General features: G+C 38.1%; 1 protein-coding gene across 3 annotated transcripts in view; it reads right to left on the bottom strand.

Annotated features, from left to right (window-relative positions):
• The window catches only part of RIMS1 (regulating synaptic membrane exocytosis 1), a 354,476-nt gene that overhangs the window by 102,398 nt on the left and 229,734 nt on the right, over nt 1–22,344 (bottom strand). Inside the window, exons 18-23 of one of the 3 annotated variants that reach the window (XM_075087080.1) lie at nt 19,358–19,435; nt 18,885–18,998; nt 18,332–18,421; nt 10,605–10,688; nt 6,186–6,263; nt 3,796–3,867 (exon numbers count right to left, since the gene is read on the bottom strand). In XM_075087080.1, coding sequence (XP_074943181.1) covers nt 3,796–3,867; nt 6,186–6,263; nt 10,605–10,688; nt 18,332–18,421; nt 18,885–18,998; nt 19,358–19,435 — 516 coding nt within the window. The remainder of the gene's footprint in view (nt 1–3,795; nt 3,868–6,185; nt 6,264–10,604; nt 10,689–18,331; nt 18,422–18,884; nt 18,999–19,357; nt 19,436–22,344) is intronic. The other 2 variants (XM_075087081.1, XM_075087082.1) reach the window with 2 other exon arrangements.

The raw sequence follows: 22,344 nt of genomic DNA, 5'->3' as shown, positions 1-22,344 counted from the left end.
AGTGAAGCACTAGGAGAGTCTCTCCTGCCACTACAGAACAGACACTTTACCTGAGACTCAGAAACTTACCTCCTGCTCTTTCAGTAATACCCTTTTTACAGACCTGCACCCTTCCACTAGAGAAAGACAGAGGATCTGCTTAACCAAAATGAAGACAAATTAGACTGAAGCCTTGCATTAGCTGGGGTATTACATTGGGACGAATATGCTACTTAGAGCGCAAATGAAGAATAGAGATAAGAGGGAACTGGAGAAAATCTAGAATGGAGTTAAGGACTTGCTGGTCTAGAAGAAAGATCAGTTGCCGAAAGGACGTAGTCTGCAAATGGCCAATCAGGAGAATGAGACAAAAAGGAACAAGCATGGGAGACAAAAGCTAGCGTATGACTGAGGAAACAAGAAAGAAGTGAGATAAGTATGGGGAGGAGAGGAATTTGGGAGAGAAATACCTGGTAAGCAATGAGACTGCAACAAGCACATACACGTATTATCTAATCTCCTGGTTCCTCACAGAGGAAGGTAACACTGCAAGCAGCAAAACTATTAAGTCAATTGGCAATGGTTTACGGGGGAATCCTACAGGTTCTAGCTCTGCCTGCACACGAGAAAACTCAAATTCTTTTATCTTCAGACAGATGCCTCAGTGGCAAGTACTAAATAAAACATGCTGCCACTATGGAACTATAAAGAGAAACTAAGAATAAGAGAGCATTGCCAATCAGTGCACCCAGGGTCCTGTGTAAAATATAGCAAGTACAGTTAAAGACTGCAGGTATCAAAACATATATGACAGGTAACCTCAAATCTGGCTTTTCTGGGGTGAGCAGTTAGGGCTGAAAGAACACACTTTACAATTGGGATGAACCAACTTTTACCATAGTTTTACTCATTCATACAAGGACAGAAAATGTTTGATTTTTATGTAATCAGTTTTACTCCTTCAGAAGAGTTTACCGAATCCCATCCTGAAGGCTTATCTCATCAAATTATTGAGAGAACTGTTAGGCTTTGTAAACTATCCTGAAAAGGTTTGCTTTTTCCCTTTTATGTACATTTCCTAAGCTATCACAATACATAGAGAACTTAACCTTACATAGCATGCTGAAAGGCCTTATAAAGAAGCTGATGCATGCTGATATCTTACTCCAGTAATCTGCTTAGCTTGTAGACAAGATCTGCAAATTGCAGAATAAAGACTAAATCTAAGACAGAAATGGATATTTGAGGAAGAAATAGTCTTGAGTTATATTTGCCATCTGACAAGAAAGTTAATTGCCTGTCCTACTATCAAAAGTTTCTGCCACTAGTGCAACGTTATATCTATGAATAAATACTAAACTACAGCACTCATGCTTATTTAGGCATTTGTGTCTCACTTCTAACAGCAGTGAATCATCTTATGGAAAAAGAAACCTACACCATGTGCCATGGAGATGTAAAAAGAAGCACAATTCATGTTTTGCTATGCTCTTGTTGCACTGGGTCCATCGCTCATTAGAAATCAGAGCTGGCTTTTCTCTTGTGGAAAGTAAAAATGTAGCTATGGGGACTTATAGTTCTGGTAACTTTGCTAAACTTTGGGGGGGAAAAAACCCACCAGATTTTTTTTTTTTTTCATTTTCCTAATCACATTGATTTAAAAAAACAACCCACCCCGCCACTCCCCCCCAAAAAAAATCCAAAACCAGCAACACCCTTCCCCCAGCCTAACACTAGCGCCAGGTAGTGGCTACAATCATTCACATATCAATGCCAAATTTATCTCAGCACAGCAACGACAGAAGTATCAACTTCCAATCCATTAAATCACGTACAGATACTGTATATAGGCACTGTAGCAATATTTCACAGGGGCCTCCAGACTCATGCTTCAATCTTCAATCGGATGTTTATAAAAAAAAAAAAAAGCTTTGAAATATCCAGGAAAAAAGAATCTCAAATTTTCAGACCTGGGCTGGTCATTTAAAGCAGAGAAACATATTGCCCAAGCCTTAAATAGGCCTCTTCCTCATAAATATAACTACACTGCATGCCTGTCCTTAGAGATGGAGCTCATGCGCTACTGATGTGTTCAGCATAACACCTCATGATCACAGCCCCTGCAAATCAGTTCCTATCTCACCTGCAATATCTGAAATTCTAAGTATTTCAAGATTATGATTTACACCTTCCATATATTGAGATTAGTGTGAAGCACTAATTAGTGTAAACAGGATTTATTGAGGTATTTGTTCTTGATCTATGCAGTGAACTTAACATCTGTAGAAGAAACATGTGCCCAGTTCTCTCACTGAAATACCACGTTTGAAATGTAAACATCTGCATATACAGATACACTGATTTGTCCAATTGCAAGTGTTGTGGGGTTTCGTTTTGCACTCTGCCAGTGTCTCTCCCTCTCTTTGCTCTACCCTTTTGCCATCAGAATCTTGTATTTTCTTTCCTTCCTTATCCTTTCTGTTGCTATACTTTCTAGTGATGCTTATGTTCCCATTTTTTCCCCTCCGATTCACTTTATATATCTTCATATCTCTTTCCCACCTTATCTTCCTTCTCATTTTCATGCCAAACTCTCTAACCATATAGTCTGGTTATCAAGAACTGTGAGCCCCTTGGACCTCAGTCCCAGTGGCTCTTCTTACTCTTCAGAAGTTAGAAAAAAACCAGGGAAAAAGTGATCTCAATGGCACAGCTGCTCTGGTTTAAACACAGCAAGGATTTCAGCAATCATTTACATCATTTCTCTGGTCTAAACTGAAAAAGCAACTGGGTTGTTGTGACAACAGAATCATCAAAACCCAGAAAAATGCAACCATTGCTTTTAGATCAGGACTGATAATCTGGGACTTGAAGCAGTAAAATAAAATAAAAGCTCTGAATTATTGCTACATAATGTTCATTTTCATTGAAAATAAAACTCTGTGTTGTTCATGTAAGTTTTTCAACCCTCAAAATGTAAACAGATGTACATTGCTCCTCTGCTAAGCAAGATAACATAAATGCGTTTCTGATAAAGGCAGGATCTCACCCCTCCCCACTGCCCTTATTTCATCTAATACAGAGGGTTTAAAACTTAACTAGATGTACTTATTACCATTTAGTAAATATATTTTTTTTTACTTTTTCTTAAGAATCTAAATACATAACTCTATATGACTGCAACATCAAAGCTAAAAGTTACAATGATGATGCAAGCACAGCAAAATTCAATTAATACGAAGGGTAAAGTCCCAGTGTTGATATTAACTTTATGTAATGGTAGATGACAATTTTTTCTACACATATTTAAATGTATAACAGCTTTTTTATATTATAAAGGGAAATCAGTTTGATCAGAGACAACTTGAATTATTAATCTGTTATGATATTTTTCTCATCCTCAAAGTTACTGTAAAATAGACTAGATTTTTTTGAAAAAGATCAGTGGGGTAAAGCACAGAAAAGATTTAGTCCCATACCAATGAAATATGCTATGCATTCCCAAATTTCATCTTACAGAGATCAAGATAGTGGCAATGGGTCTCAGATTTTGGCTCATAAAATGTACAGACTGCTAGTCTTTACCATTGAGTTTATCTGCAATGATGGAGAGTGCCAGAAAAATTCCGTACGTATGCAACACAGCAAGCAGTGCTAATAATATAGATACAAAGTAAATAATACTGTAAGTTACAACAACATAGTTGTTGGTACAGTCACAGATTTTCTACTTTAAAAGTCACATTAGAGGTATTTTCCAAACACTGGAATCAGACTGATTATAAGAGATGTTTACTCATCGATCAGCAATCCTACCTTTCTGTTTCAGCTGCGGAGCCTTTCCTAGTTTGTTTTTGGCTGCTATATCTTTCCACTTTTCTGGACTGCCTGTGAAATGACATGTCAGAAAAGAAATAAACAAAGAAGAAAAAGAATACAAAAATATGAAGATTATATATTTATTAATGTATTGCAAAGCTAGTAACAGAAACGGTTGACAGATGAAAAGGTGACAACAATCTTCACGAACAGGCTGGTGACTTGAGGATTAAGACACATGGCCCTGATTAGTTTTGACTGAGGCTGATGATGTGAAAGTTATGAGGTACCAAAACAGGGGAGGTAACATTAATCCTGACTGAAGAGTGCAGCTAGCTTCCACTTCACCATCTGCATGTGATTAGAAACAATGCCTCCTCAGAGGCCTTTTAGTCCTCCCTTGACAGCATGAAAAACAAATGCAAAGTAAACAGCAGGAAAAACTGTTGCAGAAAGGACCAGAAAATACTATTCAAATGTAAACTTCAGAAATCGCTTTTAAATCTAAGTTTCAAAAGCAAAATAAATACTGCATCGTATCACATTTAAATAATGCTGTCAGTATGTTAATAAATATTTGCTTCTGAAAAATCTCATGGTATTAAAACTTGTTAAAGTTTTTGAGAAACAGTTTAAAATAATTCCATTTTTTTCTAGTCAATATAAATAAACTAGAAGTTTATTTCATTCCTTCATTCCTTTCCCACAAAAATCTTTTATAGAATTAATCTGACATTTGGATAGTAGGCATTAGTTACCTCTGACAATCTAAGCATTTACTCTGATAGTAGATAAGAATAATGAACATTAATATGAGTCAATAAATGTAAGAACAAAGGTAAAGCAAGCTTCACCCCTATGACCCTGGACTATAAATATACTGTAAAAACCTCTGCAAGTCTTGTGTGTTCCAAAATTTCCATTACTATCCATAGTAATGTAAGCATTTACAAATTAGGATTTACAATTTTAAATCTCTGATAATCAATAGATATTAGTTTTATAGAATAAAAAGTACATACAGTGTATCAGGAGTGGTCAAAAACAGGGAGTGATGATTTTTCATGATAGACCAGAAATGCTGACAAACCCTAACTTGCATCTTACACCGGTGCAAGAAACATACGTAGGAACTTGCAACGATATAATCAATGTAATATATTAAGCCATAAAAGAATTAATGTGGGCAAAATAAATAGATAAAGATAATACTTATAAATTATATTTTCCTTTTAAATCTCTGTGGTTATAAAGAGTAATCCAATGTCTGAACTGAGAGATACCTAAACAACACCAAATTATACCCAAACAACAACGTCACAGTGGATTTTTGTGATTTGTACCCACTGCACTTTGTGGTCATTATATTGTGACACAGCATGCTCCACAACAAAGAAAATAATGCAGCAAAGTAAAATGTATTTTGCATGAGCAGAGCTCATTACCTGATGCTTTCTGGGTTTTAAAATAATATATTTTCTTACCAAAAAATAGTATCTCAGAATAAAAATTAAAATCCCGGTTGTCCTCAAACTACTTTTTCCAGAATTATTTTTTGTATATTCTCATGACTTTTAATTATTTTTCTTGACCAGGACGATTACATGGTGGATACACAGGGAAACAAACATTAAATACTGCAGCTTTACTTAAAACCTAAGGTTAGCAAAGTGTTTAAAGTTATGGTTAGATCCACTGAATGCAGCAGCATTACCACTCAAATGATGTCACTCTCTTCATTTTCTGTTTGGTTGATTATGGGGCTTATTTTCATCTTCCTCCTTATGTCACTTGCTTAGACTGTGACATTACGTGCAATGGAGAAAAAGAGCACGTAGTGTCTGCTCTTTTTAGGATGGAAAAGCTGAGAGTAGGACGTGCTTTCCCGTGAAGAGTGACAAAATCATATATAGCAGTAGTGAGCGGAATATACTTATTTCTCTGCTCTCTGTGGTGTCCTTGTGAGAAGTATACATTAGAAATATGTTTAAAATCACAATCTCCTTTCTGTTTCCTTCCTCTTGCTAAGATGATGCTGTACACAATTCCATATAGCTCAACAGCCTACTACAGCACTCGCAGTCCTGGCTCAGCTTGAGCACGCTGTGGGCATTGGCAGGTACACATTTACAGGTAGGCATCCTTTCATGCTCAAGACAACGTATGAAGAATGCGCTGGGGATAAGAACATTCATGTCATACTCAAATTTACCTCTTAAATGTACTTCATAGGGGATTAAATATTATCTATGAACAATACATGCATATATGTACTTATACATAAAAAGAGAAGAAATATTAAATATGTGAAGGTACTATGCAGAGCATATGAATATACTATAACCAATACCTCATTTACTTGGAACTATGATTTGAGTAAATAATACCTCTGTGCTGCTCCAGGTTTAGCACTTAGGTGGTCTACACTGTCCTGTTTTGGAATGCAAGACTCCAGCGTCCTTGTTCTTCACAAAATTTGGAAACATGGATGTGAATTTGGACAGAATGAGCAGAAACAGAGAGATGGTCACATGCAGTGAAGGTGGAGACATGCAGTCAAATATATAAACCAAAAGCATTAAGGTACTATCTTCTGAGAAAGGTTATATTTCTCATTTCCCCTTCCGTTGATTTAATGCATACACTTAAAGGAAATGTTAAAATTTTTAGACATAATATCAATAATCTAAGATGCAATAAAGTAAAGAATGAAAGCCACAACAGTATTTTAAAAAACCTTTATACTCTACATGCTGAACGGCAGCACTGTGGCTTAATAGTTGCCATTATCCTTCTTGCGAATTAATCTACAGTATTGTTCATTAGATTGATATATAAGCCCATACAGAACATCTTCCCTTAGGAATATGAAAAATGCGTATATTGTCATTATATTGTGAAATTCTCCTGAAAATGTAAGTGGAATTCATAATTCAATATACTTCGATGAAAACTTCATGTTCTGTCTGCTACAGTAATAATTAACAACAAATCAACAGTAAAGTAGAATAACTGACTCAGTTTTTTTAAATGCAAATGAAGTTCAGAATATTTTTTAATTTCTATATAATTTTCATTTCTGCTGAAGCTGTTTCAGAACCTCAGAATTTATTCACAGCTTTCAATTTGGCATAAATATTATTAGCTTGTTGGTTTATTAGTAGTCTTTTATGGAATATATGGTAAAAAAAAAATAATTCTTGATAAGGTGTATCAATGTAAGAATTTTTTTTCCAAACATCAATTTTGGCGTTTAATGAGAAAACTCAGCAAAATTTGCAGTCCACTAATAATGTAGGGTATGCGATAAATTTGCATCTATACTTCCTTTATGGTGAGGAAATGATAAAATATCCCTTAAAGGCCATAAATCTACCAACTTGTCACACCAAATCATTGATCAATGAGGCCTTATTACATATATAGACAAGCACTATATAGTATTTTATATACAGACAAGCTATCCGTAGTTCAGATTCCAAAGACCCATGTGCCTCAAAGTATTTATCACCGTTGAGCGTAAACAAAATCTACACACAGAAATATGATAATATTCCTACCAAAATTAAAAATTGCTATTCATAAAGTGACAAAATAACAGTTTTATAAAATTCAGTGTCTAACATTTAAAATTATTTATTACTGGCTTGTACAAGAGGCCTCAGTGGTTTGCAGTTATTCTCTTCATTTATGTAGCCTTAAAGCCATCAAGAACGTGATGGTCAATACTTGCTGATTTTTCCTGAAGATTTCTGAAAGGCTGGATCTACATGGTATGTGAGCTGGGAGGTCACAACTACTCTGAAGGCTTGGTAGCTCCTCACACTCATTCCTAGCACTTTTGTTATGTCTGGCAAAACTGCCTCCCTGATCAAGTCAAATAGTATTGCTGGAAAGACAGGAAAGGATCATCCAGGCCAAATCGGTGTGCCACTGGCAGTGCACAGCACACCTCAGGTTCGCTTTGTGAAAGTACTTGCTCTACAGCTGGCTTCAGGATGACGCTTGGATAAGGGTTCTTACAGATGCATGCATGACCACCAAAAGCTACTTCTCTTAACCGGAAGTATATGAAAACTATTTTTTAAAAAGGCTTATTTTATCCAGTCTTGGTTGTATGCTGAAATTATATGCAGACTTCTCAAAAAGAACAGTCTGAATAATATTCCCACCTACCATTAAATGCTCAACTTTCATTCTCCTTGTTTTCATCATCACTTATAATTTCACAATTTCGCAGTTCTCCAGTTACCAGAAAGTCTTTCACTTTAGACAGACTTTCTAATTCTCATTTCTTATATAAAAATCAAAAAACCTCCCAGCAATGACGCTATCAAATTCAAACACAAAACTAGTCTTCAAAATATCTTAAAGAAATACATGATACTAACCAAACACTCGTTACTTCTTAACACTGAAAGAACATATAACCCATGTCTTCATCTTACCAAGGTACATCAAGGAGTCACTTTTTCTGACTTGGCAAGTGATCAAATTTCAGAATAACAACAATCTTGCCAAGACCTTTACTAAAATTTATGTTATGAATCATTATCAACAAATACAATATTGCAAAAATTGAATTTAAGTGACCAAAATTAGAAGTAACGCATATCATATGTTTAAGAAATGTATTCAGAAATAGATCTTGATTGCTCCCTATATGCAAATTGGGCCAAATTGTAAGATAAATCTGGAATGTACTCAAATGAGGAGTAAGATGACATCTGTCAAAGTCAATTAATCTGTGAAAATGTGATTTGAAAGCAGTGATATGCTGTTAATTAGTGACCCCTGCCGATCCATCAGACACTCATTCCCCAACACCCACTGCATCAGTTGTCAAACTGATACAAGCACATCTTAAAAACCCGTAAATTATAGAAGTGAGTGGTGCTGGCCAACTGCCAAAGCTATGGGAAATAATCAGAATGAATGTAAACTTGAAGAGTAGAAAACAAAGGTAAAGTACCTGTGATCCCCTCACTGATACTCTCTCTACACACAATGTGGGCTATTATTTATATTGGGCATGCAATGTAAAGAGCCCAGCGTTCTCTGAACTTCTCTTAATCTGGGAGAAAGATGCAGGAACTGAGAGGCTGCAGCCAGTCATCAGGATTGGGGTTTGCCTAAATGCCTTCGAGGTTCATCACTGACTGCATCACTGGGATATGGTGACCAGATTACCTGCAAGACTTCTAAGCACAAGGTGGCACTGATTTCACTATGAAAAATAGACTGCTGTTTCTCCAGCTTAAAACCTTTCCCATAATAGATTCTATATCTCACAGATGCTTTATTGTAGTATGTTTGCTAACAGGTATTAGATGATTTCAGCCTTTCTCTGCGAAACTTCAGCTGACATCAAAAGTCTTACAATTCTGCATTAAGGATGGCAGTATTTAAATGAAATCTCCATTTCACTGATAAGTGATATGATTATGATTTAATTTTAATCACTTCTTCAATGACAACAAGATTTTATCAAGTCTGATCTACTGAAGGCAAAGACAGTCTTTCCATCAACTTGAAAAATGGGAAGAGAAATTACTTAAAAATGCCTAAAAGATACAAAGTACATTTGTAAACTATTAATAGGTGTCCCATCAAAGGGATGCATTGGCAAAATTTCTAGAAATGTAGTATCTATAAGGAGGGACAATTTTGAAATAATGTTTCACAAATCTAATTTTATAATTTAGAACGCTGATTTACTCAAATAAAAACCAGAAATGCTATCCAAACACAACTACACTCTTCCCACCTTGTATGAGTAGAATACTTACAGTATTAAGCAAACATGACAAATGACAGCACAAATATAAGTACTGTGGAGAGCAGAAGGTAAGGACTAGCACTACAGTAACTGAATTTATCCATATACCAGTCTTACAGTTTTAAGTGCAACTTCGTAAGAGTTTACACATATATGGATTATTTACAGAAACCATCCGTATCCTGTCATTTACTGTAACACAAAAAATTTGAAGGGAAAATTTTGAATTTGCATTTCAACAGAAATTATAATGTCTGTTTAACACACACCCTCCCCCCCACATCTATCTGGAAAAAAACACGAAATAAATTACTACTGCCAAAGCAATGGAATACCAAAACTGATTAGAGTAGAAAGTTCATGAGAAAAAAAAAGCAAAGGCGCTTCTATTAACCACAGGTGGTATCCACCATAAAAATTTATTTAAAGCACTGGTGTTTTTAACCAAAACCTACCTTGTTAGGAAAACCTGCTCCATGGAGACCATCCTGATTTAGGACAGAACTTACGAACAGTGCCAATTTTTACATGCATCAACTAGCAAGCGTTACAAAGACTTCCAACATATCAGTTTGTGGGTTTTTTTCCCCCTTAGGAACAGTTTGTTAAAAAAAAAAGGAAAAAACCCAATAAAAATAAAAATAAACACCTGGACAAGAACAGGGTCTACAACAAATATTTATCACATTATAAAGCACCACAGTTAACACACCACCAATGTTTACAGAAGCAGGTAAAAACAGACTAAAGAATATTAACACAGATGATGTTCTGTTGTATTAGACATCTTATTTCATGGCTTGTGACCATTCAGGCAAACAGAAATCTTGACAAGACATTAATTCCTAGGTGCTTTATAACAGTTCAACAAAATGCAGAGATGATATTTAATCTGCTGTTTTATTTTGGGCTTCTGGAGGTTGTAAGTCTCTCTCTACATATATGCATACTTTTAAATTTCAGTATACTCCTCTGAGAGTGCAAGATGCAGTAAGCCACTTTTCAACTGGGAGGAGTTGACTAGTACCTGTCATCCTCCGGAGATGCATGCTGGATATGAATCCTGGGACTAGTAGGTCGTCTCCTCTCTAGGGAGGGGGACCATCTACCCCTGTTTGCCCGTTCAATAAAACAGGAAAAAAATAGGATATTTAGTTTGTGATAAAATTAAATATGTGGGATTGGGACTGGAAAAATACCCCAAAAAGTAATGAAAGTGTGTAATTTAATTATTTTTTCTAGCAGTTTTCTAATTCCCAAGTATACTATTCTTATGGCTGCTTACCACAGAAATATTACAGCTGAAACAAAAAGAGCGTATGCCCAAAGATGCAGAATTTAGACCGATATAAATCCTTTACATAGTGTACCATTAAGTTTTCAAATATTCTCAAGTGCTAGACTATCTAAAAGCCGACTATTCAAAACAGAAGTTTTAATTCCAAACTACAACAGCTTTTCAGAGACCGTATGGTGGTCATTTTCCATCGACTGCTGGCTGGTATTTTGGTAGGCCCATCTCTCCTAGCTCTTTGCACTGAAAAATGCATTCTCAGAAAAAATGTAGGACTTCGAATTCTAAAAAAATTTCTACACCACAAAGTGACCCTTCTCTGGAATGCAATGAGAGAGTAAAGGTAAATTAATTAGCTACAACTAAGCTACACACATTTGTTTACAAGTACTGGGGTAGGTTTTTTGTTTTCATTTAAAAATATATATTGAAAGTGTGTGCAGCCAGCTTCCTCTTCTGTTCGTTTCTCTGTATCCCTGTAGTACATGCCAGCAGATCACGTTATATAATTAAATTTAACAAAAAGGACCTGAACTGTGAACGAAAACTGGTGTCTTACATGATTTTTTCTTGAAAAAGCTAATTTAATTTATAATTACGTATACTATACTATAGACCGGTGTTGCTTATTTTGTTGGGATGTTATGTGGTTGTAATAGTACAAGTGTATCTGTAATAATTTACAAAATCAAACTATACTGATTAATTTACAAGCAGCAAAATGTTTACATAAACTCTGCATGACTCTCTAATATTTTACTTTCTGAGGCATCCTTCCAGTCCATGTAATAAGGAGAAGGGTTTGATTTATGGAGCATGCAAATAACAAAGGTTTCAAGGAGATTAGCATCACTTGAACAGTTAGGTAGATCTTTCAGAAGTTTCAAGAGGAAATAGCTTGTTAGCGGTTAGTTTCTTTTTCTTTCCAAAGCAAGAGTTAAAGAAAATGTTAATGCATCAGTGCACTCAAAGCCCTTAATATGCTGATATCCACTATAAACTTAAACAGCATTTGATAGAATTCACTGGGTCATGCAGTATGAACTTTGAGAACATGCTCTCTTTCATTGAATTTTGAATGACCATGAGTCACAGTATACTGCACACAAACATGCAATAACCTATTCCTTTACGTGGCTATAAAGGACTGGAAACACAACATGTTGCATACCTAACACAAACAGTTATTTTACTATACATTATTTTAAATGTAAATGGTGATATTCAACATAACAGTTAAAAGCATGCAATATAAACACTTAATACTTCAGACTTACTAAAAACCTTAGAAAAATCAACATGAAATCAGGACAGGTCTTAACTGGACCAAGTGACAGCTCCAACTTCTTTGTTAGCTATTTATGGGTACGTAACAGGTAACTGTTCAGCTTTGTATCTTGTTTACGTGGTAGTGACCAGCTGACAGCAAACATCCTGATAATCCTTGAAATGCTTTGATTCCTACTGCAGCAAAGCACCTCATAACAAATCGAACAGAGCTGCAGGGCTGCATTGTGCAGATACACTGACCCTGTTGTACATGAACTAATCCTCAGGCTGTGCTCCTCGCTTTTATTTGCCTAGCTCTCTGCTGACTAACCTCTCAGAACCAAAGCAGTACCAATCTGTGCGACTGCTCTTGTGCTAACTGCTAATACACAAATTGCTTGCAACACAAGAAACTTAGAAGGTAAACAGAAGCCACACTAAGTATTATTAATGTGCTTTCCTGACTTGAGGTTGAGGTTGCACACAGATTCCTCCATTGTAAGGAAATGTCATCCAAGTTACAAGGCAAAAAAAATCAGAAATTTTGAGACACAGTGAAGACACAATTAAAAAAAAATCATACTAAAGGAAGTAGTGACACCAAAACCCATTTTCAATGGCATTAGAGGGTATTTATGACTATATTATACACTAACCTATGTCTTACAATTCATCACAGAAGCTTCAACAAGATAACCATTTTGAAAAGCTAGGAATAAAAAGGAGGGGAAGAAGAAAGAGGGGGGAAAAAATGGCATGCATGGCGCAACTGTATAGATATATAAGTAGGGGCTGTATCTTTTTGAGTACCCTAGTGTATACTGTGCCAAAGAAAAATATATAGACTCACAGAATCATAGAATCGTTTAAGTTGGAAAAGACCTTTAAGATCGTTGAGTCCAACCATTCACTGAGCACTGCCAAGTCCACCACTAAACCATGACCCTAAGCACACGCTTACACATCTTTTAAATACCTCCAGGGATGGTGACTCAACCACTTCCCTGGGCAGCCTGTTCTAATGCTTGACAACCCTTTTGGTGAAGAAATTCTTCCTAATATCCAATCTAAACCTGCCGTGATGCAACTTGAGGTCATTTCCTTTTGTCCTAACACTTCTTACTTAGGAGAAGAGACCAACACCCACCTCACTACAACCTCCTTTCAGGTAGTTGCAGAGAGTGATAAGGTCTCTCCCTCAGCCTCTTTTTCTCCAGGCTAAACAACCCCAGTTCCCTCATCCACTCCTCACAAGACTTCTGCTCCAGACCCTTCACCAGTTTCGTCGCCCTTCTTTGCACATGCTCCAGCAACTCCATGCCCTTCTTGTAGTGAGGGGCCCAAAACTAAACACAGCATTCAAGGTGCAGCCTCACCAGTGCCGAGTACAGGGGCACGATCACCGCCCTACTCCTGCTGGCCACACTATTTCTGATACAAGCCAGGATACTGTTGGCTTTCTTCGTCACCTGGGCACACTGCTGGCTCATGTTCAGTGGGCTGTCAACCAACACCCCCAGGTCCTTTTCTGCCAGGCAGCTCTCCAGCCACTCTTCCCCAAGCCTGTAGCAATGCATGGGGTTGTTGTGACCAAGTGCAGGACCCAGCACTTGGCCTTGTTGAATCTCATATAGTTGGCCTCAACCCATTGATCCAGCCTGTCCAGATCCCTCTGTAGAGTCTTCCTACCCTCCAGCAGATCAACACTCCTGCCCAACTTGGTGTCATCTGCAAACTTACTGAGGGTGCACTCGATCCCCTCATTGATAAAGATATTAAACAGAACCAGCCCCAGTACTGAGCCCTGGTGGACATCACTTGTGACTGGCCACCAACTGGATTTAGCTCCATTCACCACAACTCTCTGGGCTTGGCCATCCAGCCAGTTTTTCACCCACTGAAGAGTACACCTGTCCAAGCCATGAGCAGCCAGTTTTTCCAGGAGAATGCTGTGGGAAACGTTGTCAAAGGCTTTACTAAAGTCTTGGTAGACAACATCCCACAGCCTTTCCTTCATCTACTAAGCAGGTCACCTTGTCATAGAAGGAGATCAGGTTAGTTCAGCAGGACCTGCCTTTCCTAAACACATGCTGACTGGGGCTGATCACTTGGTTATCCTGTGTGTGCCACGTGATGGCACTCAAGATGATCTGCTCCATAACCTTCCGCGGCATCGAGGTTAGGCCGACAGGCCTGTAGTTCCCTGAATCCCCCTTCCGTCCCTTCTTGTAGATGGATGCCACATTTGCTAACCTCCAGTCAACTGGGACCTTCCCAGTTAGCCAGGATGGCTGACAAAGGATTGAAAGTGGCTTGCTGAGCACTTGTGCCAGCTCCCTCAGTACCCTTGGATGGATCCCATCTGGACCCACAGACTCGTTTGTAAGTGGTATAGCAGGTCACTAACCATTTCCCCTTGGATTATGGGACCTTCATTCTGCTCCCCGTGCAGGTGCTTCCTCTGGGATTATGTGGGGTTTACTCTGCTCCTCTGTCCCTGTCTTCCAGCTCAGGGGGCTGGGTACCCAGAGAACAACCAGTCTTACTATTAAAGACTGAGGCAAAGAAGGCATTAAGTACCTCAGCCTTTTCCTCATGCTTTCTCACTATGTTTTCCCCCGCATCCAGTAAAGGATGGAGATTCTCCTTAGCCCTCCTTTTGTTGCTAATATATTTCTATAAACATATTTTATTGCCTTTTATGGAAGTAGCCAGATTAAGTTCTAGCTGGGCTTTGGCCCCTCTAATTTTCTCATGCACAACTTCATGACATCCTTGTAGTCCTGAGTTGCCTGCCCCTTCTTCCAAAGGTCATATATTCTCTTTTTTCTTCTGTGTTCCAGCCAAAGCTCTCTGTTCAGCCACGCCACCCTTCTTCCCCACTGGCTCATCTTTCAGCACATGGGGACAGAGTGCTCCTGCACCTTTACAATTTCCTTCTTGAAGAATACCCAGCCTTCCTGGAATCCTTTGCCCTTCAGGACTGCCTCCCAAAGGACTCTGCCAAGCAGTCTCCTAAACAGACCAAAATCTGCCCTCCAGAAGTCCAAGGAAGCAGTTCTGCTGAACCCCCTCCTTACTTGAAGGATTGCATTCTGTACCAAACCAGTCCATTTACCACAAAATTTTGGCAGGTCTGTGTCAAGGCAAGGTCAGTTGCCAGTCAGGTTGTATGGACTTTCCTTGCTCAAATGATGTAGCTTATAGCAGGAGAAAGGTCTTTTTTCTGTTGTTTTGTTTTTGTTTTAGTGCAACTAACAAGATATATATCCCAAAATCATAAATATTGCTGAAAGTATTTTTCTGCTGGTGTATGTGGGTCAACACAATGACTTCTACTGGCAAAGCAGCATCTTAAAAAAACATTAATTACTCCAAACATTTGAAATTACAAGAATTATGTTACATAGGGATTAAGGATCAAAACCATTTCCAATAAATCATTAACACAGGGAAACTACGCTTTACTGTCTATCAGTTACACATGGCCAATACCATATTGTTAAAAAAGGTCAAGTGGACCATTTGATCCCAAATGCAACCTAATTTATACCCTCTGAGGCAAAAGGGTTTAGGAAGGGAATGAGTGGGAAGGATTTTCCATAGGTAAGTGTACTTATAATTTTGCTGAAGAAAATATGTAATGCCACATTTAGAAGTCTATCTTTATACTTTGAAGACTAAAAGCCTAATTTGTAAATAAAATATACCATTCCATTCCCGGTGACAGGGAAGTAGACACCTTGAAAGCAACTAACAATACCTTCAACATAGGCCCCTTAAATATAACAATCATAAAGTGGTGCTCTACAGACTGGACTTCACAAAACCATATAGTGTTTATCTTTGCTACAAGCAGGATCAACTACACATGACAGTTATTTAATGATAGGAATAATAATATATAAATAATAACAAAAATAATATAAACTTTAATCTCTTCTTAGGCAGTGTTCAGTAATGAAGTCTAGACAACCTTTTCCGTATCATCTATTACAGTGTTTCATTATACTAGCCTTCAGAAAAGCTTTCCTACTATTTAAGGTGAACCTATCTTACTTTATGTCACCTATTCTCCTCTTGTCCACACATATACAAAGTGCTTTCTACACACCTTGAACTTAATTCTGTATTTTTCAAACTGAAGACTCCTCTGTCATTACACACAACTGATCACTAACCTCACGCTAAAGTGTAAGCAGATACATTCAACAGTGGGGAGTTAAATCTTCTAAAATTAGCTTCCCCCCATATGAAAGATTAATTTGGTGTTTCTTATACATTAAATATAACATCTTCCTCAAAAAAAATTGGAAAAAATCTATGCCTGACCAAAAAACCCCATGTTGTTAATCCTCTGACAGAGCCACACAGATCTTCTAATTTGCAACAAAGCCATCATGGAAATTTGGAACAATAATTTAATAAAAAAGCTTTTCTACACCCCCATGAAGGACCCCAAATCAGAAGCACCTATTCAGTCACTATTTAGGACTTCTAAAGGCAAAGACAAAAGGTTCATAGGGATGGACAATTTTTCTGGATCAGGCCCACAGATGATTTGGCAAAACCTCATTTTTAGCAGAGGCCATTAACAGACTAAACGCTTCTCTTTATGAGGCTCTTGAAGAATGCTGCAGATTCTGCTCAGTACCTATTGGACAGAGGTTCCTGAAGATGATTTATAAAGACATAATAGACCTAGTTAACATCAGTGACAGGTTCAGTTTTGAGTATAATATTTTAACCAGGTAGTTTACAATTCCCAGCTTTCGTGTCATTGAATATTTAACTGGATGGGTGGCATCTTGAAATAAAAGTACAAAACATATACTGCTTATGTTATAAACACATTAAATAACTGCTTATAGATGAATACAGCTGTATATAACTACACACTTAGTTGTTCATATAATGCTACAATAATTTTTTCAATCATTTAGAATGGTATCCTGTATTTCATTCTGAGTGGCTTTATTTCTGTCCTACTTTTTTTGGATAACCATATATGTTTTATCTATGGTATCTTGAGCTTGACCTGAAAAAGGAATGAACTATTATTTTAGATCTGAGATATCTCAGCAGAACATTAGTCACTCCTCTGCAACAAGGGCACAACTTGAGAAGCAAGATCAAGGAAGCAGGGAAAAGGGAAAGGGAAATTCCACCAAAAAAAACCCAAAAGAAACCTTACCTCAATGAGAAAAGTATGTTCTTATTTCTTTTCTACACAGGTCCTCTCCCATGATAATGAAAGTGATGCAACTGTTTTAATAGCCACACTGTGGGTTGACTGACAAAGCAACTTTGCATGACTAACTGCCACACTAGTTAAATATGTAATGCACAGCCGAAATTATAATTCCACCATATTCCCACTCAATGGGAGACTATTACTGCCTTTAGTGAAGCTAAAATCTAGACTAGAATGGTAAAATTCTTAGCCAAAAACACAGGTGGTGATGAAAAATTCCACTGTGAAACAATTCCATCTGTCAAATACACCAATAGTATTTGGTTCACCTACGATTTTTAACCAAGTGATTGTAATATTAAAAATTCAGAAAGCATCCATAAAATGCCTGCATAATGTATGTGACACAACAATATTTCATTTAAATTGCAAACATGTCTTCTTAAGAATTATGTGAGACTTAATATAATGTCACAGAGTGAAAAAAAGCTTAATGCAGCTTTTTGCCTTGTAATTGCAGAAGCAGATGAAGCAGATTAGATTAAGGAAGCAATGAAGTTTGGCTGTCTTGTAGAAAATACATCATGATACAAACTACAATTCTGATTTTAAATATGAGAGTTTTGTCATATAATTTATAAATTATGTCACTGCCTTAACAGCAGTCCACAGAACAGGCAAGAAACAAAATTTTAGCAAATGATGATGAAGATTAACTTTGTCAAAATACTTAACACTGCAATGCTATTATCAGCATACTGAGGACTTTTGTAAACAATGACATCAGCTTGAAATAAAACAAGGAAAGAAGCCAGAAGCGGTTATAAACTCCAACACACAATTTACATGACATTCATGAATATAGGCGCAAAAATGTCTACAAATACCAAAGCAGACATGAACGTACAAGAATGTAGAGTACTCATATGAAGAAAAACAAAACTGATAAAGATCACCAGCACAGATGACAAGAAATTCATAAGTTTTTATTTTATACCTTTCTCGTTCTGGTGAATGCAAACTAGTATCTGGTCTCAAGCAGTTGGTACTAGCACTCCTAGCCCTGTCAAGGGAGGGCTGTAGTTCACTAGTGCCAGTGCATTGCATCCAATGGTAGAAGAGAAAGAAAAAGAAAACAAAGAAAGGAATACAATGTTAGATATTAACTCATAAAATAATGCTCTCTTTACAGAAAATGTAGAATCACAATGATTTAATTAAGGAAAACACAAAAGAGCTGACTGGATGACAGTGCCAAGGTTTGTTTAGAAAATAAAAGCAAACAAAAGACTGCTAGAAATTTTTTGCTAAGATTGTTGAAATGTTTAAAAACTGAATGAGACAGAACAGCATCCACTTGTAAGAAAGTGGAATGAGAAATACCAAACAATAAATTTAAATCCTTATTAACAGCAGTAAATCTTAGGCCAACTTAAAAGGATGTGATACACTACATATTATGTGAAATCACTTTACAGTGAAGCTCATTTATTTTGCAAATCCGTATGAGATACCAAACAGAAGGAGGGAAGTAATCCTCAGTTTCTTACCTAACCAGTAGATCATCTCCAAATTTCGGTATTTGTGAATTAAGGCAATCACGAAGAAGTGAAATATCCTGTCTAATCACTGATTTGGTCTTAGCACATGCAGGAAGAGTTGAGCTTTGTAAATTAAAATTATTTAAACAAAATAAAAATAAATTTGACATGTAACCAAAATCATATACATAAACAAAAGAATTGAACAAAGAAAAATATGCAATATATATTTTAACAGTGAAGAACACTCTACCTAATACAAAGTGGTTTGGGTTTTTTGCGGTGGGTTTTTTTTTTCCTTTTTGGATGTGTGTGGAATGTAGGAGTTAATTTAGACAGTTATATGAAGTTATTTTAGTTTTATATCCCTTATCTCTCAGTTATCAAAACTGTATGAAACTTTTTTTTTTTTACATTTAACAAGGCAAGACTATTTTTTAAAAGGAACTAACTACTTAAAGCAGACTCTAAACACTTCTTACCTGTACAGGTTCCAATGAGTACCATTTTCTAGTAAAGGCATCTTGGGTGGTAATGTTTTATAGTGCCTAACAGAATTTCTTGAATGTGGTGGATCAGAAAAGAAAACAGAACACAAAAACATGCCAGAAATAAACAGACAGGTAAAGGTAAGGCAAGACTGACCAGAACGTAAAATAAATGCATAAATACTACTACACTTAATAGCTGTCTGAGTAGATTTCTCAATACGTGTTTTTCTCAACTCAACTACTGTGACAGCTACCTGGGGGACAATTTTTTGTATTTACACCTTTGATAATATAGTCCAAGAACACATGACAATACTAGTACAGTTCAGACTTTTTTCCTTGTGATGAAAGTAATCTAAATTCAATTTCCAGATATTTTTAAGTAAAATATATAAGCTGTTGTAAAAGATTCCGTTCTAATTAAACTTGCTGTCTATTTCTCTCAATAACGTCTTATTTAGACCTACAGAGACTTTAACCTCTTCAGTAGCTAGGCATGGAAAGCTTTCTAAAACAGTGACATAAGTTATCACAAACTCCATTACAGATGTGTTAGCTTTTGAATGTGGAAGTCTTTCTGAAGTGGTGTGTCAGATTCAAAATCTAACAGTAATTAAATGCTATTAATACTAAATTAATTAAAAAACCCTAGAGATCTACTACATCAACCACCACAGTGGCATAGCTGCTCTGAAATGCTACATGACAACTATCTAATATCATCACTTCCAGTACATGAGATTTTAGAACTGGAAGTGTTTGCTTTATTATCCAGCTCTACAAACTGAACAAGGGCATCAAGTAGGATTACATCCCTAGAGTTCAGGAGAGCTGACTTTGGCCTCTTCAAAGACCTGCTAGGAGGAATCCCATGGGTTAGGCCTCTAGAAGGTAAGGGGGTCCACGAAAGCTGGTCAGTATTCAAGTACCAATTCCTCCAAGATCAAGATCGGTGCATCCCCAGGAGGAAGAAGCCAAGCAAAGGAGCCAGGAGACCTGCATGGATGAGCAAAGAGCTTCTAGAAAAAACTCAAATGGAATAAGGTTTACACTATGTGGAAAAAGGGACTGGCCACCTGGGAGGAATATAGGGATGTTGTCAGGGTATGCAGAGATGCAACAAGGAAGGCCAAGGCCCACTTGGACCTATCTGGCAAGGGATGTCATGGATAACAAGAAGGGCTTCTTCAAAGACATCAGTAGTAAAAGGAAGACTGGGGAAACTGTGGGCCCATGCTGAATGAGGTGGGTGCCCTGGTGACGCAGGATGCAGAGAAGGCAGAGTTACTGAATGCTGCCTTTGCTTCAGTCTTCACCGCTAAGGCTGGTCCTCAGGCATCCCAGCCCCCAGAGAGGAGAGAGAAAATCTGGAGAAAGGAAGACTTCCCCTTGGTTGAGGAGGATTGCATTAGAGATCATTTAGGCAAACTGGATCCTCACACATCATAGGCCCTGAGGGAATGCACCCACGAGTGTGGAGGAAGCTGGCAGATGCTGTTGCTAAGCCATCCTCCATCATCTTTGAGAGGTTGTGGAGAACAGGAGAGGTGCCCAAGGACTGGAGGACAGCAAATGTCACTCCAATCTTCAAAAAGGGTGAGAAGGAGGACCCGGGAAACTATAGGCAAGTCAGCCTCACCTCAATCCCTAGAAAGGTGATGGAACAGTTCATTCTGGAGGTCATCTCCAGGCATGTAGAGGAAAAGAAGGTTATCAGATGTAGTCAACGTGGATTCACCAAGGGAAGATCATGCTTGACCAACCTGATAGCCTTCTGTGATGGCGTGACTGGCTGGATAAATGAAGGAAGAGCAGTGGATGTTGTTTACCTCGACTTCAGCAAGGCTTTTAACACTGTCTCCTGTAACATCCTCATAGGTAAGCTTAGGAAGTGTGAGTTCAATGAGTGGACAGTGAGGTGGATTGAGAACTGGCTCAACAGCAGAGCTCAGAGGGTTGTGATCAGTGGTGCAGAGTCTGGATGGAGGCCTGTCACTAGTGGTGTTCCCCAGGGGTCAGTGCTGGGACCAGTCCTGTTCAACATACTCATCAATGACCTGGACAAAGGGACAGTGTCCCCTCAGCAAGTTTGCTGATGATAGAAAACTGGGAGGAGTGGCTGATACACCAGAAGGCTGTGCTGCCATCCAACGAGACCTGGACAGGCTGGAGAGCTGGGCCAAGGGGAACCTGATGAAATTCAACAAGAGCAAGTGCAAGGTCCTGCACCTGGGGAGGAACAACTCCATGCACCAGTACAGGTTGGGGGCTGAGCTACTGGAAAGCAGCTCTGCTGAGAAGGACCTGGGAGTGCTGGTGGACAGCAACAGCAAGCTGTCCATGAGCCAGCAATGTGCCCTTGTGGCCAAGAAGGCCAACAATATCCTGGGATGCATTAAACACAGTGTGGCCAGCAGGTTGAGGGAGGTTATCCTCCCCCTCTACTCTGCCCTAGTGAGGCCACATTCGGAGTACTGTGTCCAGTTTTGGGCCCCCCAGTTTAAGAAGGGTGTGGAACTGCTTGAGCAAGTGCAGCAGAGAGCTACCAAGATGATGAGGGGACTGGAGCATCTCCCTTCTGAGGAAAGGCTGAGAGTCTTGGGTTTTTTTAGCCTGGAGAAGAGAAGACTGAGGGGGCTTCTTCTCTAGATATAAATATCTAAAGGGTGGGTGTCAGGATGATGGGACTAGACTCTTTTCAGGTGCCCAATAACAGGACAAGGGGCAATGGGCACAAATTGGAACACAGGAAGTTCCACCTAAACATGAGACAAAACTTCTTTCCTGTGAGGGTGACAGAGCAGTGGAACAGGCTGCCCAGAGAGGTTGTGGAGTCATCTTCTCTGGAAATACACAAAACCTGCCTGGACATGGTCCGTGCCCCCTGCTCTAGGTATACCTGCTGAAGCAGGGGGGGTTGGACGAGATGATCTGCAAAGGTCCCTTCCAACCCCTACCATTCTGTGGTTCTTTTTGAT

Source organism: Phalacrocorax aristotelis, chromosome 3, assembly GCF_949628215.1.
Source record: "Phalacrocorax aristotelis chromosome 3, bGulAri2.1, whole genome shotgun sequence".
In the NCBI taxonomy this organism is placed as follows: Eukaryota; Metazoa; Chordata; class Aves; order Suliformes; family Phalacrocoracidae; genus Phalacrocorax; species Phalacrocorax aristotelis.
Note: the sequence above shows the minus strand (reverse complement) of the source record. Positions and strands in the feature narration are given on the sequence as shown.